The following is a 26,824-nucleotide window of genomic DNA, read 5'->3' as shown; positions in this document are numbered from 1 at the left end:
CTTATGCACCAGACACCACTACCAGCGTCATCATAGCGAAGCAACAAGCACAAAAGAGCATCCACATCTTTGTGTAAACACAAAATGTGAAGGGGCAATCTGACCTTTTTCTGCTCAGTCTTCACCTATGTGTTTAATAATTTGGGAAATTTACATTTGTAGTCAAGTGTTCTTATCTGTATTGTAGTTATCTAACAATACAAAACACATGTAGCTAAAATAACATGTTAAGCAGGCAGATGACACTTCATCTTATGCCGAAATGGTGGTACAGACCAAAATGAATCTGACAAAGCTCTAATATCTCTTGTCATGCTGAGAAAACATTACTTACATTTTACTACATTGAGGCATCGTACACAACAATTTTAATCTTTGTCGCATATAGCTCTTGTTCTAAGTCAACTTAGATCTAAATGAGACTACGTTACTGACAGTACAAAAACACACTGACCCGGTACCAATTTAGGTGGAAGAAGATAATGAATCAAGAAAATATAAATAACTTTATTCACTGGCTAATTTAACTTTATCTCTAATACTTTTGATCATTGATGTACTCGTGATAGCATATTTATTCACAGACCTATGTTTGACATTTTAGTGCAACAAACCACACTTCAAAGAGGCACGTTTTGATGAGATCTGCAATCCTTGCTATCACTTAAACAATGTATTTTCGTAATGGTAATGTATGTGATAATTTGTTACAATTTTTCAGTAACACAGCGATATATAGATTAATTTGTTACAATTAACTTGTAATATGTCAATGTATGGGGCAACGTGTTACAGTTTCGCTATAACATGCAGCAAATTTAAAGAAAAGATATTTTTAAATTTTTTACACCAAAGCTGCTCTTTATTTACTGACTTACTAGTTTTGGGTTTCGCCCATTCTTACAAGCCACCAATTACAGAGGACAAAATTCGTCATGAGTGAATCTCTTGAACATGGCAAATAAAGGTATCAGTGATAAAATGGTTCTTATGGTAACTAGTTATATATTTGTATTTAGGGCAAGTTTGGTGTGGACAGATGTATTTACACTGCAGGTCAAAAGTTTTTAGTCACCCTCACTAATATGAATTTGTGGTTGAAACAGTATTTCATTTTGAATATTCTATAACCCCACATCTCCACCTTGATAATAAAACATCAACTATAAAACTCCAAAGACTTAGCGCCTCTGCTGTGTATTTGACTGGTTACCCACACAGAGGGTGCTAATGAGTCATCTACAACAATACTGACATACCTTTACCTAAGGCAGTTCCATTTGAAAAAGCCTCAATTCTTCAACTGTTTGTTTAGCAATCTGTTAATAATAATTTACAGTTCATTGTGTGCATCTAGCAGTGTATTAGTATACCTGATCAGTTTCATATCATATTACCTCCCAATGAGTGAAAGTAGAAGATTAGAATTGAAAGATGTGCTGTAATTATAGATCTGCATCAGTAAGGGTATTCTAGTAGGACAACAGCAGCAACAATTGGCGAATCCAAGCCAAAATTGTGTATAATAGCAGCGGTTCAAGCAAACTGGTGCCGATGCAAGTGTTTTGACATCTGGAAGACACTGAGTAATATCATATGGGGAAGATCAGTTCATATATGTAGAGAGTAAAAGTCAGAGGACATATGCGACTCTTCAAATTTGTGGGGAAGTAAATAACATGTTAGCTGAGGTCATCCAATGTTGAAGATCACTGGAATAATTTACAGATATATTGGACTGCAATATCTACAAAAACACTACAAAATCTTATAACCAGAATGTGAAGTGTCTGAGCAACTATTCTGAGGGCAAAGGTTGGATACTTTGAAGAGCTAAAGTCTAAATCATATTGCACTGAAGAAAAAAAAACGAGCGAAAATATTTATTTTGTTGGTCTATTTAGTTTATATGATGTGTTTGTACACTGAAATAAAGTATACAGTGCTTATCATAGCTGACTGAAAGTCTTTGACTGGTGTCATGTGACGTCACACTTAAATGCATCTCAGATCTTAGTTAAAAGATGTCACAAAAAGTAGTTGTACATTACTGTATTACGTTAATGGATGAGCATAATATATGGTTTTCGTACTGGTATATTCATTATCCAGCATGATGTGATCCACGTGACAATAATACTTTGTATGCAATGGAAAATTTGTTCTTACTGATTTATTGTAGATTTTATCGCAAATTTTGAAACATATTGATGCAAAAAATTGTATTATAAGGTGTTATATAATCTCTAATATATTTTATTAATGTAACAGTTGCATTAATATCAATGATTAAATTCAGTGTGAGACACACTATTCCATCACATCAAAGCTGTACAATAAATTTTCGTTTTTCCAAGCACTGCTTAAGAATCAGCTTACTGTTTCATTTGTGTTTCAGTGGAATCTACATACGATATTATTGTTATAATTTCCAGTGTACTGTTTCTAGTCTCGCTGAATGATTAAGTTAGAATGGAGTGCAATTCATATGCAGATTAAGGTGCTAGTGAAGGTTTTTATGGATCGTTTTCAGTCGCATACTAGGTGATTAATGCTTGGTAGAGTGCTTTTCACATACTGGTTAAGGGGATATGGATATTTTCCATGAACTTTTTGCTGCGTAGTTTTGTTTGTTGAGTTAGCATTTGAGTTTGGTAGTTGGTCATGTCAATGTAGATTTGTATTTCTTTTGCAATTTTCATTACTTGGCCTTTGGGGACATTAAGTAAAATAGTGATATTTCTTCTACTATTTTCAGTGGAGTGTCTATTTTGTTTGAGGTGCATTCCAAAAGCTGAAAGGTTATTTTAGCTTGTATTGGTGTATTCTGTGTACCCCATTTTAAAGGTTTTGCCTGTCTGTTCAATGTAGGCTTCACTACATTTGCAGCATTCGATCTTGTAAGCGCCAGAATGCTTATGTCGTTGTGTTTCGACTATTTTATGAATTCTGTTGGCTTCTAGTGTGTAACTAAAAATAGTATAGAAGCCTATTTTGACATTTGCTTTTCATATTGCATAACTTATACTGCATATTTATCTGAAACATGTCCCCAGTACGGAGGTAATACAGATTTATCTTTCTTTTTTTTTCGTCTTTGTAAATGTGATTTCGTCTTTAATGAGTTCTATTTTGTGTGGAATTCTTTTTATATATCTCACTGACTAACTCTAGGCTATAGCTGTTACTGATTGCTTCATTTCAGATTTAATATCTACATTTGTAAGACGCTATTTGGTGACAGAATCTCCTGTTGCTCTAAAGCATTTTCTTTTGCGAGCTGCAAAACTTGATGCACTGAAAAAAGTTATGCCGGGCAATTTGCTACAATTTTCCTGCAACATGGTGATGTATGAAGCATTTTGTCACAATTTTATTTCGTGCTTATCTGTAACCAAATATACTACTTGCGATCCAATAGCTGTTGCTCACTGCCAAACTATGGAATATTCACTGTCAGCATCAGGTGATAGAATACTATTTCATTTCTGAATGTCATTTTTGTTTATGTGGAGTATCACTGTCTTCTCTCCAGAATGAGATTTTCACTCTGCAGCGGAGTGTGCGCTGATATGAAACTTCCTGGTAGATTAAAACTGTGTGCCCGACCGAGACTCGAACTCGGGACCTTTGCCTTTCGCGGGCAAGTGCTCTACCATCTGAGGTACCGAAGTACGACTCACGCCCGGTACTCACAGCTTTACTTCTGCCAGTTCCGTCTCCTACCTTCCAAACTTTACAGAAGGAAGTTTCACTGTCTTCTCTGTTTAGCATTGTAGTTTCCACTGTATGGCGGTGTGAGTTAGCATTTTCAGCAGAAGATGACAAATATTTTGTGCATATGGCTGTTTGTTGCAATTTTTCTATACCCTTGTGAGGTAAGGGAGCAATTTGTTAGAATATTGTTTGATGCTTATCCGTGACCAACTATGAAACAGGGGAGTTTGTTACAATTTTGCTGTAAAATGGTCATGCAAGGGATGAAGTGCCATGTAGTTTCCAGTCTGCAAAAGCGTTAAGTTACCATTATGAACAGAAGATGACAAATTTCTTCCATTACAACATAAATTTAATACTGATGCGCATGGGTTTTCTAGGTAGTAAGGCTTGCATACGTCGATTTTGGCTTAGGAGCTCGGAGGTGGACGGAGGAATCTGTGACAGTGCAAACAAATTAGTGACGCACACAAATATACAGTTTACTGCGCTGCGATATTTAACTAAAGTTGTACAGCAACTCGTTGGATGTGCTTGTGGACACTTTGGTGCCTACAAACTGTATCTACAAATAACAACCCTGGAATTCTGTGATAGAACTTCCGTACATCAATGCTGAACATGAACGGTTGCTACCTGTGGCTGCCGCATACCGCAGAACCATCTCACCGCCGGCGGCGCAGTGGTTGCTGATTGGGACACGCTTGTGGTTGGTGGCGGCAGTTTTAAACTGTCTCAGTGCTATAGCTCCGGTTGCGTCCATTAGTGAGGACAAAACACCTCCCCTCTCGTGTTGTCGTATTGCTGCTATGACAGTGGGGAGGGGGGCGGAGTTGGGAAGATGTGGATGCATTCGCGACGAGGGAATGGGAGCCAGTAGAGCCCAGTCTCTAGATGGTGCCAAGGTCCCCTCGTTCCCCAGTATTCGCATTGCAACCGTTCCGAAATGCCAGCCAATAAATGAGGCAGAGGACACACTCCAGCATCCAGCAATGGAGCACAATCTTCATGGTGTTGACCCGCAGTGGCGTCGTAGTGTGGGACTGTGGCCCCTTGGTAGGCGTTGGTGTGGAGTGGACCTTCCCCATAAGACGTTTGTTGTTCACTTGGTGCTGGCCGAGGCATTGGGTCCAGTTCCACGGATTTGGAGCCTGATAGTGGCGACACAGGAACCATGACCGCCATATGGAGTGTGGGTTGTTATCTGGCCAAGCAACAAATCTGTAAACAAAGACTCAGTGATAGGAATATACAAATTGAAAGGGCGAAGTTGGTTCCCGTGCTGCCACTGTATACCTTCTGGACCCTGTACAAGAGACATGGATATACCTGATAATTGTACAATACTGCCGCTCTCCCAGGTCTTCTAAAGCTAAAAAAAAGAAAAAAAATGTTGATTATCTTTATACATTGCCTGAGTGGATGGAATAGATGTTGGCTGTCATAGTGTGTGCAACAGCTGAAGCAGTATGCTGTAGTGCTGTCCGTGAAGCACCTCCGCTGGTGAAGGGCCATTACAGGGTTGGGAGCAGTAAGATGAGACGAAGAGCGGCAAAGCTTGTTCCCACATGTGGTGGGTGCTAAGTTTGCCCATCTGCTGTTTGAATGTGCACACTAAGCGCTCCGCTTCTTCATTTGATCGAGGGTGAAAAGGGCAGTAGTGATGTGACGAATGCTGTTGGTTGTATAAAAGCCCTCAAATTCCGCTGACACAAAGTGAGATCCATTGTCAGTCACTAGAATCTGTGGAAGAGCTTCAATGCTAAATATGGACTGCAAAGGCTGGAGTGCAACGTATCTATGTTCAATTCATGGGCATGTCAAACAGAAAGAATCAGCCAACGAATGTCTCAGTAGGGTCCAATGCGATGCCAAAGTGCTTCTGGTTTTGCCCAATTAAAGAAACGCTGAGGAGCAGCTGCTTGGTGTTCTGCACAAGCATGGCACTGTGCCGTCATCTGTTCTATTTTAGCGTCCGTGCCGAACCAAACCTGTTCGAAAGTAGCTCGCCAATGCCATACGAGGATAGGTAGCAAAGACAACTGGTTTGCCTGGATCAAGATGGACCAGACAACCGCTCAGCAAAGCGTCTTTCAATTTCTGAAATGTAGTGTCATTCGTGGGACCACACGGAAGGTATATTCTTACATCAAATACAATGTAAGGGAGCCTCAATTTGAGGTGTATGAGGAATGAAGCGTGCATAGAGCAACTTCTCTAGTACTGATTGCGGTTCAGAGATATTTCTTGGAGGTCTGAGGTTAGGAATAGCCTGCAAGGGTGACTACGTCGAATGAACACCTTGGGAATTGATCGCATGACTCAATTTCAGTCTAGAAGAACACACACTTGTTTTTGTTACATTTCAGGCTTTCCTCTAACATCACTTTGAACAGGGTACGCAAATTACTGAGGTAATATTGTGCGAAGCGCCCTAATACCACAATGTCAGCCACGTAATTTGTACATGAAGGCACAGGTTCGGTTAATTGTTCCAGGTAGCGTTGAAAGATCGCTGGTGCAGCTGCGCTACCATAACGGAAGCGAAGAAATTTTCCGTCTGTATTAATCACAAACACTTCCTGTGACTGTTCATCTAATGGAGTCTGTAGGTAGGCGTTGAACAAATCGATCTTGGGGAAGTAGCGAACCGCTCCTGAGCGGTCCATAAGATCATCAGGTCGTAGCAGTGGGAACGAATCAACTAAAATCTGAGGATTCACTGTCGCCTTAAAGACTACGCAGATTTCCAACTTCTCTGAAGGTTTCTTGACGAAAACTAACGGGGATGCCTGCAAACTAACTGTTACAGGTGCAATGACTCCTGTTTCCTGCCACTGTGTAGGTTCCTTTGCAACATGCTCACGGAGCACGTAAGGCACCGAACGACCTCTGCAAATGTAGGGCTGTGCGTTGCCCTTCTTCGTCACATGAGCAACGAAACTGGTAGCTTCAGCTAAGCTCTCAGCAAACAACACTTTAAATTCGTCACACAACTGAACAACACTGCCTCTAGAGTCAAAAGAAGTTCAAATGTGTGTGAATTCCTGAGGGATCAAATTGTGAGGTCATCGGTCCCTACACCTACACACTACTTAAACTAACTTAAAATAACTGATGCTATGAACAGCACACACTCCCATGCCCGAGGAAGAAAGGGAGGACTCGAACCTCCGGCGGGAGCGGCTGCACAATCAGTAACATAGCGCCTCTGACCGCACGGCCACTCCGCGCGGCGTCAAAAGAAGTAACTGTCAGCACAGAGTCTCCAGTACACAATCCAAACAAATAAACGCCATAATATTAGCACTTTCCAGTGGACGCAAACACTGAAATTGCACAGCCTTTTGCAAATTTTGATAGACGGTAGGAAGGCTACAAGATCCTATTACTGGAATCTCCTGTTCATTATACCCTGTCAGCGTACTTGTTGACTTCTGCAACATGAGTGTGGCAAGCAGATCATAATTATTGCAATTTAGCAATGGCACTGAAGCACCCGCGTCTAAATGAAACTGAACACTTTGTCCAGAAATAGCAAGATCCACAAAAAGTTTGTTGGAGTGGTGCTGCACTGGAGAAACTACTGATTCTATGTACTGCACAATTTCACTGTTACGTTCTGCACTAACATCACAGCTCGGCTCGGGATGAACAACATTCACCTGATAGTTAGAGTTATGTGGGCGTTTGTTCTGAGCGGAAGTCTTTGTCACCTGCAGACAAACAGCTTTAATGTGCGCGTTCTTGACACATGTAAAACAAGCCTCATAACGCGAAGGGCACCGGTCACGTTTGTGAGATTTGAAACAGCGCGTGCAAGACTACACGCCGGTAGATTTCCGACAAGTTTGTTTACGTTGAGAGCTGTGCTGTACACGACTGGCCTGCTGCGTGTTTGCCGTTGCAGTGGGCTGCATATGTTGCCGCACAGTGTTGTCCCTTCGGGCTACGGCACAAATGTTCCCTGACTGAAAACTATCTACTGCAATGTTACACGAATCTTGAAAGTCAATAATCTGTAAAACATTTTGCAACATATAGTCATGATATTTTAAAAAAATTATTGCGCTTTCTGCAATCAGCCAAGTTTTGAGTAACAACGACACGAATCGTCAAGTCACTATAGTATTTGCCAAATCCACACTTAAAGTGGCACTGTATAGTGAGCCCCTGCAGATCTGTCACCCACTGTCCCTAAATTTGACCTGGTTGTTTCGTGAGCCTAAAGAATTTAGATCTGGCAGCCACCACATTGATCTTATCTTCATAATACACTCCTGGAAATTCAAATAAGAACACCGTGAATTCATTGTCCCAGGAAGGGGAAACTTTATTGACACATTCCTGGGGTCAGATACATCACATGATCACACTGACAGAACCACAGGCACATAGACACAGGCAACAGAGCATGCACAATGTCGGCACTAGTACAGTGTATATCCACCTTTCGCAGCAATGCAGGCTGCTGTCTTCCCATGGAGACGATCGTAGAGATGCTGGATGTAGTCCTGTGGAACGGCTTGCCATGCCATTTCCACCTGGCGCCTCAGTTGGACCAGCGTTCGTGCTGGACGTGCAGACCGCGTGAGACGACGCTTCATCCAGTCCTAAACATGCTCAATGGGGGACAGATCCGGAGATCTTGCTGGCCAGGGTAGTTGACTTACACCTTCTAGAGCACGTTGGGTGGCACGGGATACCATGCGGACGTGCATTGTCCTGTTGGAACAGCAAGTTCCCTTGCCGGTCTAGGAATGGTAGAACGATGGTTTCGATGACGGTTTGGATGTACCGTGCACTATTCAGTGTCCCCTCGACGATCACCAGAGGTGTACGGCCAGTGTAGGAGATCGCTCCCCACACCATGATGCCGGGTGTTGGCCCTGTGTGCCTCTGTCGTATGCAGTCCTGATTGTGGCGCTCACCTGCACGGCGCCAAACACGCATACGACCATCATTGGCACCAAGGCAGAAGCGACTCTCATCGCTGAAGACGACACGTCTCCATTCGTCCCTCCATTCACACCTGTCGCGACACCACTGGAGGCGGGCTGCACGATGTTGGGGCGTGAGCGGAAGACGGCCTAACGGTGTGCGGGACCGTAGCCCAGCTTCATGGAGACGGTTGCGAATGGTCCTCGCCGATACCCCAGGAGCAACAGTGCCCTAATTTGCTGGGAAGTGGCGGTGCGGTCCCCTTCGGCACTGCGTAGGATCCTATGGTCTTGGCGTGCATCCGTGCGTCGCTGCGGTCCGGTCCCAGGTCGACGGGCACGTGCACCTTCCGCCGACCACTGGCGACAACATCGATGTACTGTGGAGACCTCACGCCCCACGTGTTGAGCAATTCGGCGGTACGTCCACCCGGCCTCCCGCATGCCCACTATACGCCCTCGCTCAAAGTCCGTCACTTGCACATACGGTTCACGTCCACGCTGTCGCGGCATGCTACCAGTGTTAAAGACTGCGATGGAGCTCCGTATGCCACGGCAAACTGGCTGACACTGACGGCGGCTGTGCACAAATGCTGCGCAGCTAGCGCCATTCGACGGCCAACACCGCGGTTCCTGGTGTGTCCGCTGTGCCGTGAGTGTGATCATTGCTTGTACAGCCCTCTCGCAGTGTCCGGAGCAAGTATGGTGGGTCTGACACACCGGTGTCAATGTGTTCTTTTTTCCATTTCTAGGAGTGTATTTGTTCGTGCTTGACTAAGCTGCTCATAGCTAACTAGATGTGGACATGTAGTACGGAATAACTTCACACAAATCCAGTAAAGGGCGGTAACAACGGTGGACAGAAAAAAACTGATTCATAGTACCTTGAACTTCGTAACTGGCCAGGTGTGCTTCAAATTGTGGCAAATATTGCAAATAGTAGTCCTTTTCTTCTTAAAATTGTCGAAACGGAGGTATCAGCGAAGGCTGTGCTGCCTGTGACGGTGAAACGGGTGACGGAGTCTGATTGTTGCTACCATCTGGGTTTGATGAACTCCTTCATCAGTACCGTAATCTTGTTTATTGACTGCATCTGTAAATGAAGAAACTGATTTAGATCGAGTGGTGGTGCTGCAGACGTTTGCGTTTGTGGAGCTTCTAATTGTCAGGTAGGCAAGTGTCGGATTTGGAATGGTGTGTTTGATTAGGTAAACAAATGCTAATAGAAACACACAATAAATCTAAAGCTAACTTATGAACAATTACAGTACAGCAAGTAAACAATAAGAACGAAGAACACTTATCTCGGACATTTTGAATAATATTAAAAGATATGTAAAACAGATTCCAAGAAAGAAATTCTTGCACATTAGGTCGTTGTTCACATTTTCTAATATTGCTGTAGATGTATGTATGGAATAACACTGTCCTTTTACCATGATAAATGACTAGAAAAGCTGGTCTCAGTTCTGCGGTTTGATACTATAGCAACCATGCAGAAATATATAAAAGAATATCTAATCTGTAATTTAAGGAGATTGTCTTAAACCTATGAGACCAGGCATATGAATAATCTTTTTAAATTAAAAATCTTAATAAACTGGAAAAGATTGCAAATTGAGTTACAGAAAATAAAACCTTTTCATTTAAATGAATGAAAGCAACATTAATTCACTCGCATGTCATTCAGTAGGCTGTTTATTTGTATAGGTTGATGTGTACAGGCTTATTTCATTCTCGCCTTTTGCATACTACTAATTGTCTGTCAGCTGCTAGGCTTTTTAAAATTTCTGGGCAATTCTCAATAGCATGTAACGTAATAGGTAATGTCATTACTTCTTATGTGTATGAAAATAACTACTGCAATACTACTTCATTCACTCAAGAAATGTAATTATGTGCAGTGGTATTTCATAGCAATTTAGGTCTTCTGCACATATTTTGCTTTCTTGGCAGAAATAGTGGAATGTTTTGTTTTCAGACATTAAGTTTGTCACTGACTTTTCAACTAACATAGCAATATTTCCAGTCTTTTCCCTGCAAAACGTATTACTGGAATTTGTATCATGACTGGTAATAAAGTATAAGTTTTCCAAGCAAGACATTTGAGCTACTGTGTTGGCACTGTTTGTGTGTTCATTGCAGGTAATCAGTTGATCTGTATGCATGTAGTTTTGTTCCTGTTTATCTGTCATTGGCCTCCCTTCCACACTCATGCTGTACAGGTTCCATTGGTTTCATGAGTCAGCAGATTATATTTTAACTTTGCGGCTGGGTGCACTCCCTGCCACCACAGTTGGGTAATCTAGGAGAGGAATGAGAAGTGCCATCTGTCTGTGAATCGTGTGAACTTTGTTGTTAGTTTTAATTCTTTTAACTGTTTATCAGATTTTTGGAGTCAAAGATTGGTAACCAGTCCAGTGTTTGCATAAACATGTGTGGAAGAGTACTTAAAAGCCATAAACGGGCTGGTTGATGCACTGGACCAAATATTGTTACCTACTGTGCGGTTTCAGTGTAAGCCTGCTCATGAGCTTATATGTTAAGCAGTACGAGCAGCTTGGAAAGACAAAGAAAAAAAAGTTATACTGAATTGTCAAGTGCCACTATTGGAATTAATATCAGATTTCAAAAATAAATCTTAACTTGAAATTAGATTGATAGCACTCTGCATCAGAACACACATGGCTGTCGATAATATTTCAAAAATGATGTAAAAGGGTTGTGCCTTAAGGACTTTATCACAAAATATTATTACTTTACAATGTTGCCAGATTGATTGCAATATGTGAAGTTCTTTCCATGCTTCCAGGGGATCTTGCACTTTGGAATGACATATTTACATAACTATTGAGCATCTTCTTTGAAATGTACAGGAAATGAGTCAAAAAACTGAAAAATAATGCTGTACCTCCCTCCTCCCCTACCAAAAAGGTAACCTTTTGCTGTGTATTGAGATTTTGATGCAGTGGACACCAAGGGTAATTCAATAATAACATGGCTTCTGGAGTGACACAAGAAGTGTTGCAACGCAGTGACTTCGGAATCCTCGTCGCCAGATGATGTGTATGGGCCGTCTGGATAGTACAGTCCGCACACGCTGTATTAGGTTTTGATGCTCCCTGGTTGACGGAGGAATCTGTGACAAAGCAAACAAATTAGTGACACACAGATATACACTTCACTGCACTGCGATACTTAGCTAAAGTTCTACAGCAACTCGTGGGATGTGCCTGACGACATAAACAGTCAAGTAGTGGCCTGCCAAGGTGTGTGTTACTCAATACAATGTCAACGAGACTATGTCCACCCTGGGCGCCACAACGTCAGCCACTGTAGTAAACACTTGTCAGCATGCGAAGGCCATACGTGACTCTACTTGTAGACTACATCTCGCAGGCTGGTCTCCACTACGAACTGTAACTACGAACAGCAACCCGGGAACTTCATACTAGAACTGTCGTACGCCAACGCCGAACATGAACCATCTGTGACTGCCTGTGTCTGCTGCTTATCGCAAAAGTCTGTCTCATTTGCCGTGGCCCGGAGGCTGCTCACTGCGCCGCGCTTTTGGTTGGTAACGAACTTCAAAGCGCCAGTCGGAAACTCTGTCAGTGTATCAGCTTCTATTGGGTCCATTGGTGAGGACGCAACAAATACCCTAGCATCAAGTCACTGTAATGTTTGGATTTCAAAAATATAGTTGAAAGAGCCGGCCGCTGTGGCCGAGCGGTTCTAAACGCTTCAGTCCGGAATCGCGCTGCTGCTACGGTCGTAGGTTCGAATTCTGCCTCGGGCATAGATGTGTGTGATGTCCTTAGGTTAGTTAGGTTTAAGTACTTCTAAGTCTAGGGGACTTATGACCTAAGATGTTAATCCTATAGTGCTTAGAGCCATTTGAACCATTTTTTGTAGTTGAAAGTGGGTAGTTGGAAGCATAGCAGCTCTCATTTCATATCTATACACATGTGTATTATTACTGGTCGGTATGCCATTTCGTATAGGGACGAATAAGGATTGTGATGCTTTCAGCTGACTCACTTCAGCTACTTTCAACTGTTACCAAACTACAAAACTGTGGACACTTCTCGAAGGACATCACATCACAGGACTTTGGGTCACTATTTTCACTGTTTTAACAAGTTAAGTATGGTGGAAACTGAACCATATACCTGCTCGATATATCTGGCGGAGAGTGGATAGTGATAGGGGACAGAGAGAACACTGGATCTGAAAGAATGTGGTTTCAGTCCCCAACACGTCTTTTTGTTAAAATAGAGCAAGTGTTGACTCAAAGTCTCGAATGATGTAAGATGTCGGTATCTGGGTGACAATGCAAATAACCCAAAACTGTGTACCAAAAACCATTGCGACTCTCATATCTGTATGAAGTTTCAACTATTACTGCAGCATGTTATTTTAGCTAATACGTGTTTTGTACAGCTATAGAACAACTGAGACGTTAAAATATAATTGTGACAATTAATTTGTGAGCCCCCAGTTATGTTTTATGTGTCAGGTGTAAGGTAGAAAAAAGTTAAGTCTTCCAGTAGCTGACACATTATTTTAGACAATATGTTTTTTATAGAATAACAATACTTAGACATACAATGCAGATCGCACAAATATCATTCACTGGTGACCAGTTTCAGTGGACCATCTCCATACCATACTCCAAAGTTGATGTGTGGGGGCGGATCCATGAAGCTTGAACTGCAGGAGCCTTCAGGTGCTGTCAACTGCAGCATCTGGAGGCATCTGATCTGTCTATCTTATCTCCACACATCTACTTCCGAATATGGTCTGAAGATTATCCACCTTTCCAGTGAAGCCAGTCACCAATAAATGTGGTTTGTACGATCTAGACTGTTTTTCGAATTACTACTGTGAAAATTAGTCATTGTTTCTCCCAAAATAATTTCGGAAATATATATATATATATATATATATATATATATATATATATATATATATATATATATATATATATTAGGTGTGGATGTACTCAAAGTTACACCAGTATTGTCAATATATTTTTGTGTATTTTAGGCATGATAGTAACACTGTGACACTTAACATAAATATTGTATATGTGTTGCTGTTGTATTTTTGGTATATATTTTAGATGTGGAAATAATGTAAGTTACATTCTTTACCAATTTTGCCAGACATTTTAAATGTGAAAATACAATTATGATCCTTAACATAATCGTTGTTTTTGTGATGAAGGTTATGTATTTGCGATGGATAATGTAGACGTAGAAATACTGTAAGTTGAGGCCTTTATGTATTTTTGATAAATAGTACAGACATTTTAATAATGGAAATACAGTTGTATTTTTAATATGTTTATATATTTTTGATCAGTAATTCAGGTCGTTCAGGTGCTTTTGAATCGGTACATGGGTTGTGGAACTAGAGAGGCTACAGAGGAAAACTTAGCTAGTTCCACCAAATCTGATTTTTTTCAAATATCCCGCCATTTTAAACTTGGAGAACTGGTCTAGTCCTACGATCTTGGAAGTTTAAAGTTTCCTGACACTGCAATCTTCCATATTTTTGAATTCCTTTGATCACCATCTTGGATTTTTGAATTTTCTGCCACTGCTCTCATGGATTTTGGTGACTGCAGTGCCACCAAGAGGTGGCCGCTTGAACTGTGTACGAAAGTCGTCATGGCCTACTCTAGTGGACTTCATCAGCTCAACTGAAGAAGCAGTGTGTCCCCTTGCAACAGATATACCCGAGAAAATTCGTTGGGAGTCTTGTCGTATGTTGATGAGAGCCACATAAGCAAAGAGCAACATTTTGCCTATGGAGAGGACAGTGTTCTGCGTCAAGCAGATGTAGATACTGTTGTACTCAAATTGGATAAATGTAATGGTACCATGCTGACGCCACGGCAGGACCATTTGAATAAAATCGATGTTTCATTGCGTGACCATATGGTCAGTAGATGCCCTACTAATCGTGTAATGAGAAAAAAATTAGAACTGTCGATTTCCAGTTCTCTAACACAGGAAGTCATTAAGGGATTGAAGCCACATAGTTCTGTTTCACCTGGGCTATATGAACTGTCTAACAACCACAAAGAAGGTGTGCCTATCGACCTTTTGTGAGCAGTATTGGAGCAGCCACGTATGACTTGGGCAACTACTTAGCGTTTTTACTCACCCCAACTGTAGGCAAGTGTCCACGTAATATAAGAATTTCTATTGATTTTATCAGCAGACGTGACTCGCTTGAAATGTAAAACAACGATTTATTGATCAGTTTTGTGTTGTCTTCCTTTTCACAAAAGTGATTCTGATACAGTTGCTACATCTCATCGGTAAACAGGTCTGGCGCTGACATGACAGCCTTATCTGAAGCACTGCTCAAAGCACATTTTATTTAACAACTGTTATGAAGAATCTTATGAGGCCGCCAATGGGAAACCATTTTCTCCCCTTGTGGCCAACCATTTTATGGAAGATTTTGAGGAACCAGTTTTAGACTCAGCAGTTTTATAACCAACAGTATTCTGGCGATACGTTGAAGACACTTTCATAGATTTGGCTCATCGTTTGGACTATCTCGGAGAGTTCATGCAACACATAAAGCCCATACATGCAAACATGAAACTTGCCATGGCTGCGGAGCAGAAGGCTATTTGCTGTCCTTAGATATCTCAGTGCGACGTTAGAACGATGGTACACTTGGACATTCCGTATTCCAAATCTTATTCGTACAAACCTCTATTTGCAGGCAAATAGTTGACATCACCGGGCACATACAGTGTACTTCTGAAGGCTTTGATTCATCAAATGCGTACAGTCTTAGATGCTGATACCTGCAAACAGAAATCATACAACTCCAAACTATGTTCTTCATGTCACCAGATACGGAGAGCCCTACAGGCATATAAACCGCGGAACGAGCAAGACGATGAGCACGAGGCCTTCAAGGCGATAGCCGCCCTGTTACATGTTGGAAATTTTTCGCTAAAATAGGCAGCCTACTCCGGAGACATAAGGTTAAAGTGATCTTTCGTCCTCTGTCAAGAATGTCGGGGATTCTGCAACCGATCAAAGACGATTCAGAGCTATGCATGGCAAATGTTTAAAAGCTGCCGTGCGATTGTGACAAATAATGTATAGGGCAAACCACGCGAATTCTTCAGGAGCACCAGTGGTATACTCGCCTACTCAAAGTCAACAAATCCTCTATCGCAGAGCTCTGTATTTCTACAGGGCGTTCGATGAAACAGAGAGCAACAAAAAATGTGGCCCATCCTTCAAACTTCTGGAACTTCATCATCAATGAAGCAGTAGAAATGCGATTGTCTGTGGCTCTTATCAGTCGAAACAGCAGTTTCCAATTGGATTCTGCATAGAATCCTTCATACTCTGCGTAGCGGGTGCCGTTATGCGATTTTACCGCGTGAAGACGATAGCGCTGAAGTCGATGAGGCGTGATTTCAACACAGAGGCTAAACTTGCAGCAGAAGTGCGTGCGTGCAAGCAATGCTTGTGCGACAACTGGATACACCATGTATACTCAGGATGACTTTAAATACAAGACCTCATTGTAAAGTTGCGTATATACATCTGAAGGTGGCCAGAGGACTCTGCGCCGAAATACCGTGGTAGCAAATTGCTGACGTCCGTCAGTTCGCCCGTATTTTAAGGAACAGCCTTTACGCCTGGGAAGTTCTAAATTTCATAGGGTTGTCATGTTTAAAATACGTCGTAGAATTGGCTAGCAAATCTCAATTATAATTACAGTTAAAAGATTTAATAACGTTAACTGAATAGAACTTCACAGTTTGAACTTCAAAACAAATATAATATCGATAAATAAATCCATAGCTGCTGGAGTCCCAATATGTTAACTGAAGGCTTATCTCCGTAACCAACTGTATCTTTGCAAACAATGAAAACTGTATGTATGCTACAGTACCACTTTCTGAAACATTAACTGTTCCTCCTAAAACATGCTGCATATTCATTCGACTTTTCACCTTTCGTTTGCCTGTTTGTTACAGATGACTCACTGGATTCATCCAAACTTCTACGGTTATTACCCATCGGGTCGTTCATTCCCTTCCATCTTTGGTGATGCACTGGCGAGCGCCCTTGGTGGACATGGCTTCTCTTGGGTATGTTCAGTATGTTACTGGATATATATTTACTGTGAATGACTCTCTCAAATTTATTAACTACCACTGGTCCCTTTTGCTCCCAGAGCGCAAACCCGGCACAGACGGAATTGGAAATGGTTGTTCTTGATTGGTTTGGTAAGTCCTCTTTATATCTTACACTCTCACTTGGATACAGTATCAGCGTATTTAAAATTAAGTTCCTCCAAACAAAAACTTCATATAGTTATTATTTCCAAGCCGAAACTCCTTGAAAAATTTCTTGGTTCTACCATTATAAAAGTGTAGATAATACCAAATAATCAATATTTGATTTTGTGCGTCTTATGTTCTATGATCGTCCTTGGACTATTCTTTCAATATCATGTTTTAATACTAGGCGTGTTTTTTTAAGTAAATACCGTTTTGAAAATAAAAAATACGTGCTAAGATATCTCAATAACTTCATTTTTACATTAAAGCCTGAATCTTAATCTATGCACTGACACCATTACAGTCTGATTATTCCGTGTTTACGTGGTGTACTGAGTGTTTAAGATGCCTCCGATAATCGTGAGTCCCGCCGACTGTGAAGTACGGGCTGTTATAAGATTTCTTAGAGCTAAAGGCCTAAAAGCAATCGATATTCATCGTGAGATCTGTGCAGTTTACGGAGAAAACATTATGAGTGATGGAATGGTAAGAAAGTGGGTGGGAGCATTTAAAGATGGCCGCACAAATGTGCACGATGAACAACGGAGTGTGCATCCTTCGGTCATTAATGGAAGTTTGGTGCAGGAAGTGGACAATAAGGTGACAGAAAACAGACGTTTTACGATTTCCTCCTTGCGGGACGACTTTACTAATGTTTCTCGTAGCGTTTTGCAAGGAATTGTGACCGAGAACTTGAATTACAGAAAACAGTGCGCACGTTGGGTACCGAAAATATTGACGAGTGTGCACAAAACCAAACGTTTAGACAGTGCATTGACTTTCCTTGAGCGGTACCACAACGCCTGTGATAATTTCTTAAACCAAATTGTTACGGGCGATGAAACATCAGAATCAAAGCAACAGTCCATGGAAGTTGAGCAAGGACATCATTTTGCTGCAAGACAATGCCCTCCCGCATGTGGCGAATCAGATCAAAGAACTCGTCACATCTTTTCGATGGGAAACTCTAGATCATCCTCCATACAGCCCCGATCTTCCGCCCAGTGACTACCATCTGTTCCTGCACTTGAAGAAACACCTGAGCGGTCAGCGTCTTCAAGACGATGACGAAGTCAAAACAGTAGTGATGCAGTGGTTTACCAGTCAGGCGACAGACTTCTATGAGGAGTGTGTATGTAGAAAACTAGATTAAGGTACAGGTTTTCATGTAAAATTAAAATTATTGAGATACCTTAGCATGTCTTTTTTTAATTTCAAAACGCTACTTACTTAAAAAACACGCCTCGTACTATAGCAGTATATCTATGGCGTTATTGAATCTTGCGATACCTCTGCCATTTAGTGCAAAAGCTAGCACATGTTGCCTATAGGCAGGCCAATAATTTCACAATCCAAGATGATGGTAAGCACTGCTCTCTTAACGCTCACATCATCATTATCACTTGACAAACCATAAGTTCCACCTCCCCGCCCCTCCCTCTCTACCTCTTCCCTCTGAAACCACTTCAGCATTGCATGAAAACAAAAAAAAAAAAAAAAAAAAAAAAAACAAATCATAGCATAGTATTTTAGTGGGGATTAAAGTGAGATACAAATGTATCCCCAGAGACGCCGTATTGACCATCCTCTAAGGTAACTGAAATATCAGATTTTTTGCGCCATTTTCAAGTATTTATCCAAAAAAATTACGTAAACAATATAATATGCGGTATTTCCACATCAACGAGTAAAATATGTAAGAAAAACACACACACACACACACACACACACACACACTTACAGACTGTTTTTGACGTGAATTTACAGGATAAGCAGCACTAATGAACATGCAAAGATAAATCTCTGTATCATACATGGTGGCTACTGGGGGATCAGCAACTGACGCTGTGGCGGTATCAGCTACTGGAGAAAACTGTATTCCTTTCGTCCCCTTCATAATAAATTATAGTGTTGTGTCATTACAGTAAGCATTATAAAAAGATAGAGACAGAGAGGAAGGAAATTAACAGTTGTGTATGAATCGGAGAGATGAAATTTGCTGGTTACGATGACAATGAGATAGATGTAGAAATATTGCACATATCTTTTTTTATGTTACACATGTGTGATTAAATTTAACAACAGGACAGTACTGTATTTTCAATGTTGGAAAGTTATACAGTTGCCAGTTGAGACTTGCTCCATCAAATTGTGACATGTTAGTCTTATTCCACCAGCACAGCTTCGGTTATATTTGGAACATTACGAAATTATATTTGCGTATTACGAAAACATGCAGTTTAAGGGCACAGGACAATAAATATCCCCTCAGAATCGTTTCTTCCTTCCTTCCTGATAGGTTCTACCAACACGCGAGTATAACGGGATTGCTTCGTGAACTCAAATGGGAATCCCTGGAGGGAAGACGACGTTCTTTTTGCGAGACACTATTCAGAAAATTTAGTGAACCAGCACTGAATCTCACGGCAGAACAATTCTATTGTTGTTAACTACATTTAGTGAAAGGACCACGAAGTTAAGAGAAATTTGAGGCGCATCGTTCGTCTTTTCTCCCTCGCTGTATTTGCTAATGAAACAGGAAACGAAACGATTATAGCGGTACAAGGTACCTACCGACATGCATCATGAGATGGCTTGCGGAGCGTGTCTGTAGATGTAAATCATTCCTTTAGTCTCCAGGCGGGCGCAAGGTCGAAATCAGAGGCTACGTAGGCTGTCTTGCGAACTCGGCTCTAGATTCTCCGATGTTCGCTACAGGGTGGATACCTGCAGAATTGCCCAGTATAGGTCAAGTGACAACTATATGTCTGAAACGGCCACACGGGAGTGGATTTCTAGGACTCACCTCTCTCGAATGAAGCAGTCTCCATCACACAATATTTTAATCCAAAGCTGCAAGTAGCGGAATATGTACTAACATACAGAACACGTAGCGGAAAGATACGCTAGACTTCTTCAGAGGTTGAGTGTTTCTAGCAACAACTATACTACTGGCCATTAAAATTGCTACGCCACGAAGGTGACGTGCTACACACGCGAGGAAGAAGATGCTGTGATATGCAAATGATTAGCTTTTCAGAGCATTCACACAAGGTTGGCGCCGGTGGCGACACGCACAACGTGCTGACATGAGGAAAGTTTCCAACCGATTTCTCGTACACAAACAGCAGTTGATCGGCGTTGCCTGGTAAAACGTTGTTGTGATGCCTAGTGTAAGGAGGAGAAATGCGTACCATCACGTTTCCGACTTTGATAAATGTCGGATTGTAGACTATCGCGATTGCGGTTCATCGTGTAGCGACAATGCTGCTCGCGTTGTCGAGATCCAATGATTGTTAGCAGAATATGGAATCGATGGGTTCAGGAGGGTAATATGGAACGTCGTGCTGGATACCAACGGCTTCGTATCACTTACAGTCGAGATGACAGACATCTTATGCGCATGGCTGTAACGGATCGTGCAGCCACGTCTCGATCCCTGAGTCAACAAATGGGGACTTTTGCAAGACAACAAGCATCTGCACGAACAGTTCGACGACGTTTGCACCAGCATGGACTATCAGCTCGGAGACCATAGATGCGGGTACCCTTGACACTGCATCACAGACATAAGCGCCTGCGATGGTGAGCTCAACGACGAACCTGGGTGCACGAGTGGCAAAACGTCATTTTTTCGGATGAATCCAGCTTCTGTTTACAGCATCATGATGGTCGCATCCGTGTTTGGCGACATCGCAGTGAACGCACATTGGAAGCATGTATTCGGTGTATTCGTCATCGCCATACTGACCTATCGCCCAGCGTGATAGTATGGGTGACATTGGTTACACGTCCCGGTCACCTCTTGTTCGCACTGACGGCACTTTGAACAGTGGACGTTACATTTCAAATGTGTTACGGCCAATGGCTCTACCCTTCGTTCGACCCCTCCGAAACCCTACATTTCAGCAGGATAATGCACGACTGCATGTAGCATGTCCTGTACGGGCCTTTCTGGACACAGAAAATGTTCGACTGCTGTCCTGACCAGCACATTCTCCAGATCTCTCACCAATTGAAAACGTCTGGTCAATGGTGGCCTAGCAACTGGCTCTTCACAATATGCCAGTCACTACTCTTGATGAACTGTGGTATCGTGTCGAAGCTGCATGGGCAGCTGTACCTGTACACGCCATTGAAGTTGTGTTTGACTCAATGCCCAGGCGTATCAAGGCCGTTATTACGGCCAGAGATGGTTGTTCTGGATACTGATTTCTCAGGACCTATGCACCCACATTGCGTGAAAATGTAATCACATATTTGTCCATCTGCATTTATTCTTGGTGTAGCAATTTTAATGGCCAGTAGTGTATTATGCTGAATTTTTACCCTAGGCGTCTCACATTGTGCAACCTCCCAAGTAGTTCCATAAAAACGGTCCTTGTACCTGGATCCCTTCCTACAAGCAGGGTTTCATCGAGTTGAAAACTTTGCTGACATTCACACCCTGTCTCACGCCCTTTTCTCCTGATTGCCGATTGGTTGTGACAGCCGATGCATCCACCTACAGTATCAGAGCAGTCTTGGCACACAGTAATAGGGATGGTTGCAAAAGAGCCTACAGCATGTGCATCCAAGATCTTGTGTTGGCAGTCAATCAATTTCATGTCTACCTCTTTGGGACACAGCTCTCTCTAATTACAGATCACTAGCTGCTTGTGGATTTATTGAGGTCATATTCCTATCTCCCACAATGAACAGCGCAACGCCTCCAGCGCTGAGTGTTGTTCTTCAGTGCCTACAATTATACATCCAGTACCCATCGTCCCATTTACCAGCTGGCACAAACCCAGATTTCGACCAACAGGAGGTCCTTTGCTTCCACATCGATTCTGAACGCTAACATAGTCGAACATTGGATGGATTTTCCCTTGTGACCACGTGTGTTGCACCTGCAATGCACTAGGACCCCACTCTGTGACATGTCCTTATCTACGTAATACATGGCTGGCGTGATTATCTCCTCGTCAATTGACGATAGAGCTCCTCCTTTTGAAACAGCTTCCTCACCACCTCTAGGTGTGCATGGTGTCCTCCTTTTGGATACCGAGACAGATGCACATCGAGTTTTTATCCTGCCGGAATTGAATTGTTGGGTATTGAGTTTGCTACACCAGAGTCATTGGGGCATTTACTGCATGAGGCCGCTGGAACATCACAATATGTATTGGCCTGGGCTCGATGCCGACATCGAAAAGCAGGTGACATCCACTCATCCTTTGCCCCCTGGCCTACTCCTCACCTCTGCCGGGACCGCTTCCATCTCGATTTTGCAGGCTGTCGTGAGGTTCTATTTGGTTGCTCATTGTGGATACTTATTTGAAGTACCCTTACGTTGTACACATGATATCTACCATGACCTAGGCCACTGCCTTAGCCCACGTTTTGGCCAGTGAAGGGTTGCTTCAGACTTTGGTCTCTGACAATAGCCTACAATTCATGGCCTCTGCCTTCTGTGCTGCCAATGGTGTCAAACACATCTGTAGTTCTTCATTCTACCCTTCCTCCACTGGTGACACTGAACGTATGGTTTGGGTAGTGGTCTTCTAATTGACGAACGTATTACGCAATTTGATTAGTGTCGCCTCAATGACGGTGCCCCAATGCACTTCAGTGCTGCCCATGACACCACTACTTCTATCGATCTCACGATCCGCAGAGTATCTTGGCGCTATTCTTCATGTTGCTGGCACTGCTGTCCTCCTATTCACAGGTTCCCCTCGTCGTCACGGATCCCACAGTGGACCAAAGACGTAGCACTGGCTGTCCAGGACCGTCGATGGGCGCTGCAGCTATTTAAACAACACTCTTCACAGACCAACCTCCTTACTCTTAAGCATCTCTGTGCTAAGGCTCGTTATCTTATATATTAAGCAGAGTAAACAGGAATGTTTGGAGCGCTATGTTTCATCCCTGGGGACGCATAGCTCTTGATCACAGGTTTGGTCCAAACTCTGTAGCCTTCTGGGTTGCCAATGATAGTCAGTTGTCCAGAGCCTTCTCCTCACAGGTGCTCTATGCAATTATCCATTGGTCCTTGTAAAACACATCGCACCATACTTTGTGACAGCTTTAGCATCCTCTTCCTGTCGTGCTACCTTTCTCCGGCAGAAATGCCGAGTTGAACAGAACCCCCTCCCCTCTGTTTCAACCCTCACCAAGTTGAACCCAGTAATAAACCATTTACTGAATGAGAATTCTTGAAGGCTCTTATCTCTTACCTCTTCACCTGCCACGGCCCCATGCCCAGACTCCATCCGCATCCAGATGATCCAACACTTCGACGTTACGCAGGGGCAACATCTACTCAGGGTCTTCAGCTGGATTTGGCTCATGGGTTCCTTCCTCCACAATGGCAAGATAGTATAGTTACCCCATGCATAAGCCTTGGAAGAACAAGTCTATTGACAGCTACCGCCCAGTTAGCGTCACGAAAATACTTTGTAAGCTACATGAGAGGATGATTAGTTTCAGATTGTGTTGGGTACTCGAATCTCGGGAAATTTTGTTCCCGTATCAGTGTGGTTTCTGGGAGGAACGATAGTAAACTGACCATTTACTCAGATTGGAAACTGCAATCCGACAGGCTTTTACTAACCGCCGGCACCTTTTCACGGTCTTCTTTGACCTACATAAGGCATACAACACGGGTTGGCGCCATGAGACTTTAGTTACTATCCATGATTGGGGCTTTCACGGCCACCTTCCGATTTTTACTCTCGAGTTTTTATCTCACCAGCTGTTCCGGGTTCGAGTTGGCACTTCGCTCAGCACCCCTTAGATTAAGGAGAACGGTATCCCACTGGATTCTGTTTTGTTTCACGCTCTTCCTCACAGCCATCAATGAGCTTGTAACCTCTCTAAGGTCTCTGGTTACCCTGATGTTGTATGCCAAAGTTTTTTTCATCTGATGGAGCTTGCACTTGATAGTATCTGCTGAGCACCGGCTCCAACGCGCCATCAGATGGGCCTATGCGTGGGCTGTTTCCCATGGCTTCCTGTTTTCTCCTTCCAAAGCGCGGGTTATGCATTTTCGTCGTCGACTCACAGCACAGAATGTGCCACGTGTATTTCCTATTCCAGAGCCCTACAGTCTCTGTCAACTCTATGGTCTTCTGGCGTCTTGTACATTCCATCTTTACATCCTTGCAGAGTTCCAGGGTGTTTCTATCTTCTACACTGATGGTTCTAAGTCGATAGATAAAGTGACATACGCTTTCACGTCTTCTACTGGCTTAGAACACCATTTATTGCTGGGATCATGTAGTGTGTTCAAAGCGGAACTGTTAGCCATTAACAGGGCCCTCCATTTTGCTACCCAGGCCTGCCTCCACAGTGTTTTAACAGTCACCGATTCAGTGAGCATACTGCAGGCATTCGACCAAAGCTATTCTCGTCATCCTTTGGTCTCTGCTATCAATAACCTTCTCTCTGCCCTCGGCCATGTCACCTGCTCAGCCGTCTTTCGATGAATTGGCTGGCCTTTTGGCTAGAGAAGCCGATACTCCCCTCCCCCCCTCCCCATTCATTTTCATGATTCCAGCTGCGAGTATGCGGATCTACGTTAATTCTCTCTTTGCCCAAAAGTGGATTGACATCTGATGCACTACTGCTCTCAGTAATAAACTCCGCACAATCAACGAGACTAGTGCAGTTTGGCGCTCTTCATTCCACTCCTCTCGGAAGGAGTCCACTATCTCATGCCGTCTATTCATTGGTCATACTAGTTTCGCCCATTGTTTCCTCATGCATGACGAACCACGCCCACAGTATGGTTGTGAAGCCAGGGTAATCATATCCCACATATTGGTGGAATGTCCCCGTCTTTTGGCCCTTTGTAGTAAGTATAGTCTTCCAGATTCGTTAATTTTAATCTTACAGTTGATTCATGGATGGTTGAACTGGTCCTCAGTTTCCTTTGTGAAAGTGGTTTTTTTTCCAGATATAAAGTTTGTGGTTCGGGCCTCTCTTCATGTGTTCTCAGTCTGGGACCCCCATGATCACTCCCCCGTGGAAAGACAACTCTTTCTTTCCAGTTTTTAGATTTGGCCTACCCACTTTAAGCAGAACCTGTCTCTTCCATGAGTAACTTTGGAATAGCGGGACTGTTGACCTCGCTATTTAATACCATAACCCCTCTAAATTAATCATCAGTCAACTCCATTTTGGTCTCAGTTTGGATCGTGGCTCGTTTTTGACCTGTTGACAGTGTTGTGTTGCAGATTTGTTGCACTTCGTTATTGCATTCGACACCCCACATATTGTCTGCCATACAACCGCAATATTGGCAGCTCAAGGGGCCAAGGAACGGGACTAGAGGTATCGAAAGCTGAGCACAGCATGAAGCTATGGAGCGTAGTTGAATTTATTAGATTTGAAGAGGAACTGTATATGAAAGGAATCCTGGAAATCAGATGTACCAAGAGAGTTGTGTCAAGATCAACAAACATCTGTCTTTTAGTCAGCCCGGTTGCTCGACTCTGCCATGGGTTTGAGTTCCGCTCACAGGCGGTGTTCCCGCCTCTCGTCGTCATTTCTCTCCAGTTTTCAGACATGTGCGCCGTTATCCGGCCACTCGTGGGTACAGCACAACCCACTAAGTGCGAGGTCGCAAAAGGTGGTTGATGTTTACAGCATTCGACACCCCACATATTGTCTGCCATATAACCGCAGTATTGGCAGCTCAAGGATCCAAGGAAATGGACTAGAGGTATCGAAAGCTGAGCACAGCATGAAGCTATGGAGCGTAGTTTAACTTATTAGATTTGAAGAGGAAATGTATATGAAAGGAATCCTGGAAATCAGAGGTACCAAGAGAGTTGTGTCAAGATCAACTAATATCAATGTCTTGACACATTCGTATAGTTATGCCGACTTTTAATCTGGATGGTGAATTGGCTGAAAAGTTATTTATTGTGCTGCGAGTAGTTGGAGGTGCTCTGATCCTACGATTCTTTCTTGTGTGTGTGTGTGTGTGTGTGTGTGTGTGTGTGTGTGTGTGTGTGATCTTGCAAGGGAGGTAGGGAATATTTACGCCACGGCAAGCAAGAGTAGGAAAATGGGCGTAAGAGAACTAAAACTATGGTATGAGACTTGCTTTTGGCCAATAGCTTGTCAAAATAATTTTCTTTTGCTTCATTCCTGGTCTGTGTATAAAAACCGTACTCCTTTAAAGCACATTATGTCTCGTGAAAAGTGTGTGACATTACAATTCATACCCTCTGGAACCACTGGACAAGTTCATCCTCTGGAAGTTTCTTTATGAAACACATTATCGCACTATCTGCCGCTGCGCCTTGAAGGATAGACTGATACGCTCCACAATAGACTGTTTCACATTCGGTGGCATGCCATCATTCTCCATCAATTTGCATAATGAAGTGAATACCGAGTTGAACATTCAGTACGGTTTGTAACTCCAAAACAGTTCGCCTTTGATCCTGACGCTGCAAACCTTTGTCATCACTGTGGCCATCCGTTTTTCATTCGGTGTTTATTGTACAAGTCCATTTTGTGAAGTGTAATACACACACTACATAGAAGGCTGATTTCTGCGCTTCCTGGACACTCATTGTCTGTCTCCCCCCTGATGCACATGGTGACTCATTAGCAGCTAATATTTTCTCCGTCATAAGTGTTCACACAACACTTTCAAATGAGTCTTATTAAAGACTGAACTTGCGACCTCGCGGTTAAGGGGTTCCTTGTTAGTACACTCGAGATTTGGTCGAAAGAGGGTCCTGCAAGTGACCTTTTTTGTCCTCAAGATTCTTCCTAGAAATCTGTGTCTGTCATCCGCCTACCCCACATATAGATTTGTGTTCGTACCACCTCA

At 42.8% G+C, this 26,824-nt stretch overlaps 1 protein-coding gene across 1 annotated transcript in view; it reads left to right on the top strand.

Moving 5' to 3' along the window:
• The window catches only part of LOC126354901 (uncharacterized), a 365,410-nt gene that overhangs the window by 37,941 nt on the left and 300,645 nt on the right, over nt 1-26,824 (top strand). Inside the window, exons 3-4 of the mRNA XM_050004967.1 lie at nt 16,684-16,797; nt 16,884-16,935. Of these exons, the coding sequence (XP_049860924.1) occupies nt 16,684-16,797; nt 16,884-16,935 (166 nt within the window). The remainder of the gene's footprint in view (nt 1-16,683; nt 16,798-16,883; nt 16,936-26,824) is intronic.

This window comes from Schistocerca gregaria, chromosome 3, assembly GCF_023897955.1.
Source record: "Schistocerca gregaria isolate iqSchGreg1 chromosome 3, iqSchGreg1.2, whole genome shotgun sequence".
NCBI lineage: Eukaryota > Metazoa > Arthropoda > Insecta > Orthoptera > Acrididae > Schistocerca > Schistocerca gregaria.
This window is presented reverse-complemented; position numbering and strand designations above follow the sequence as displayed.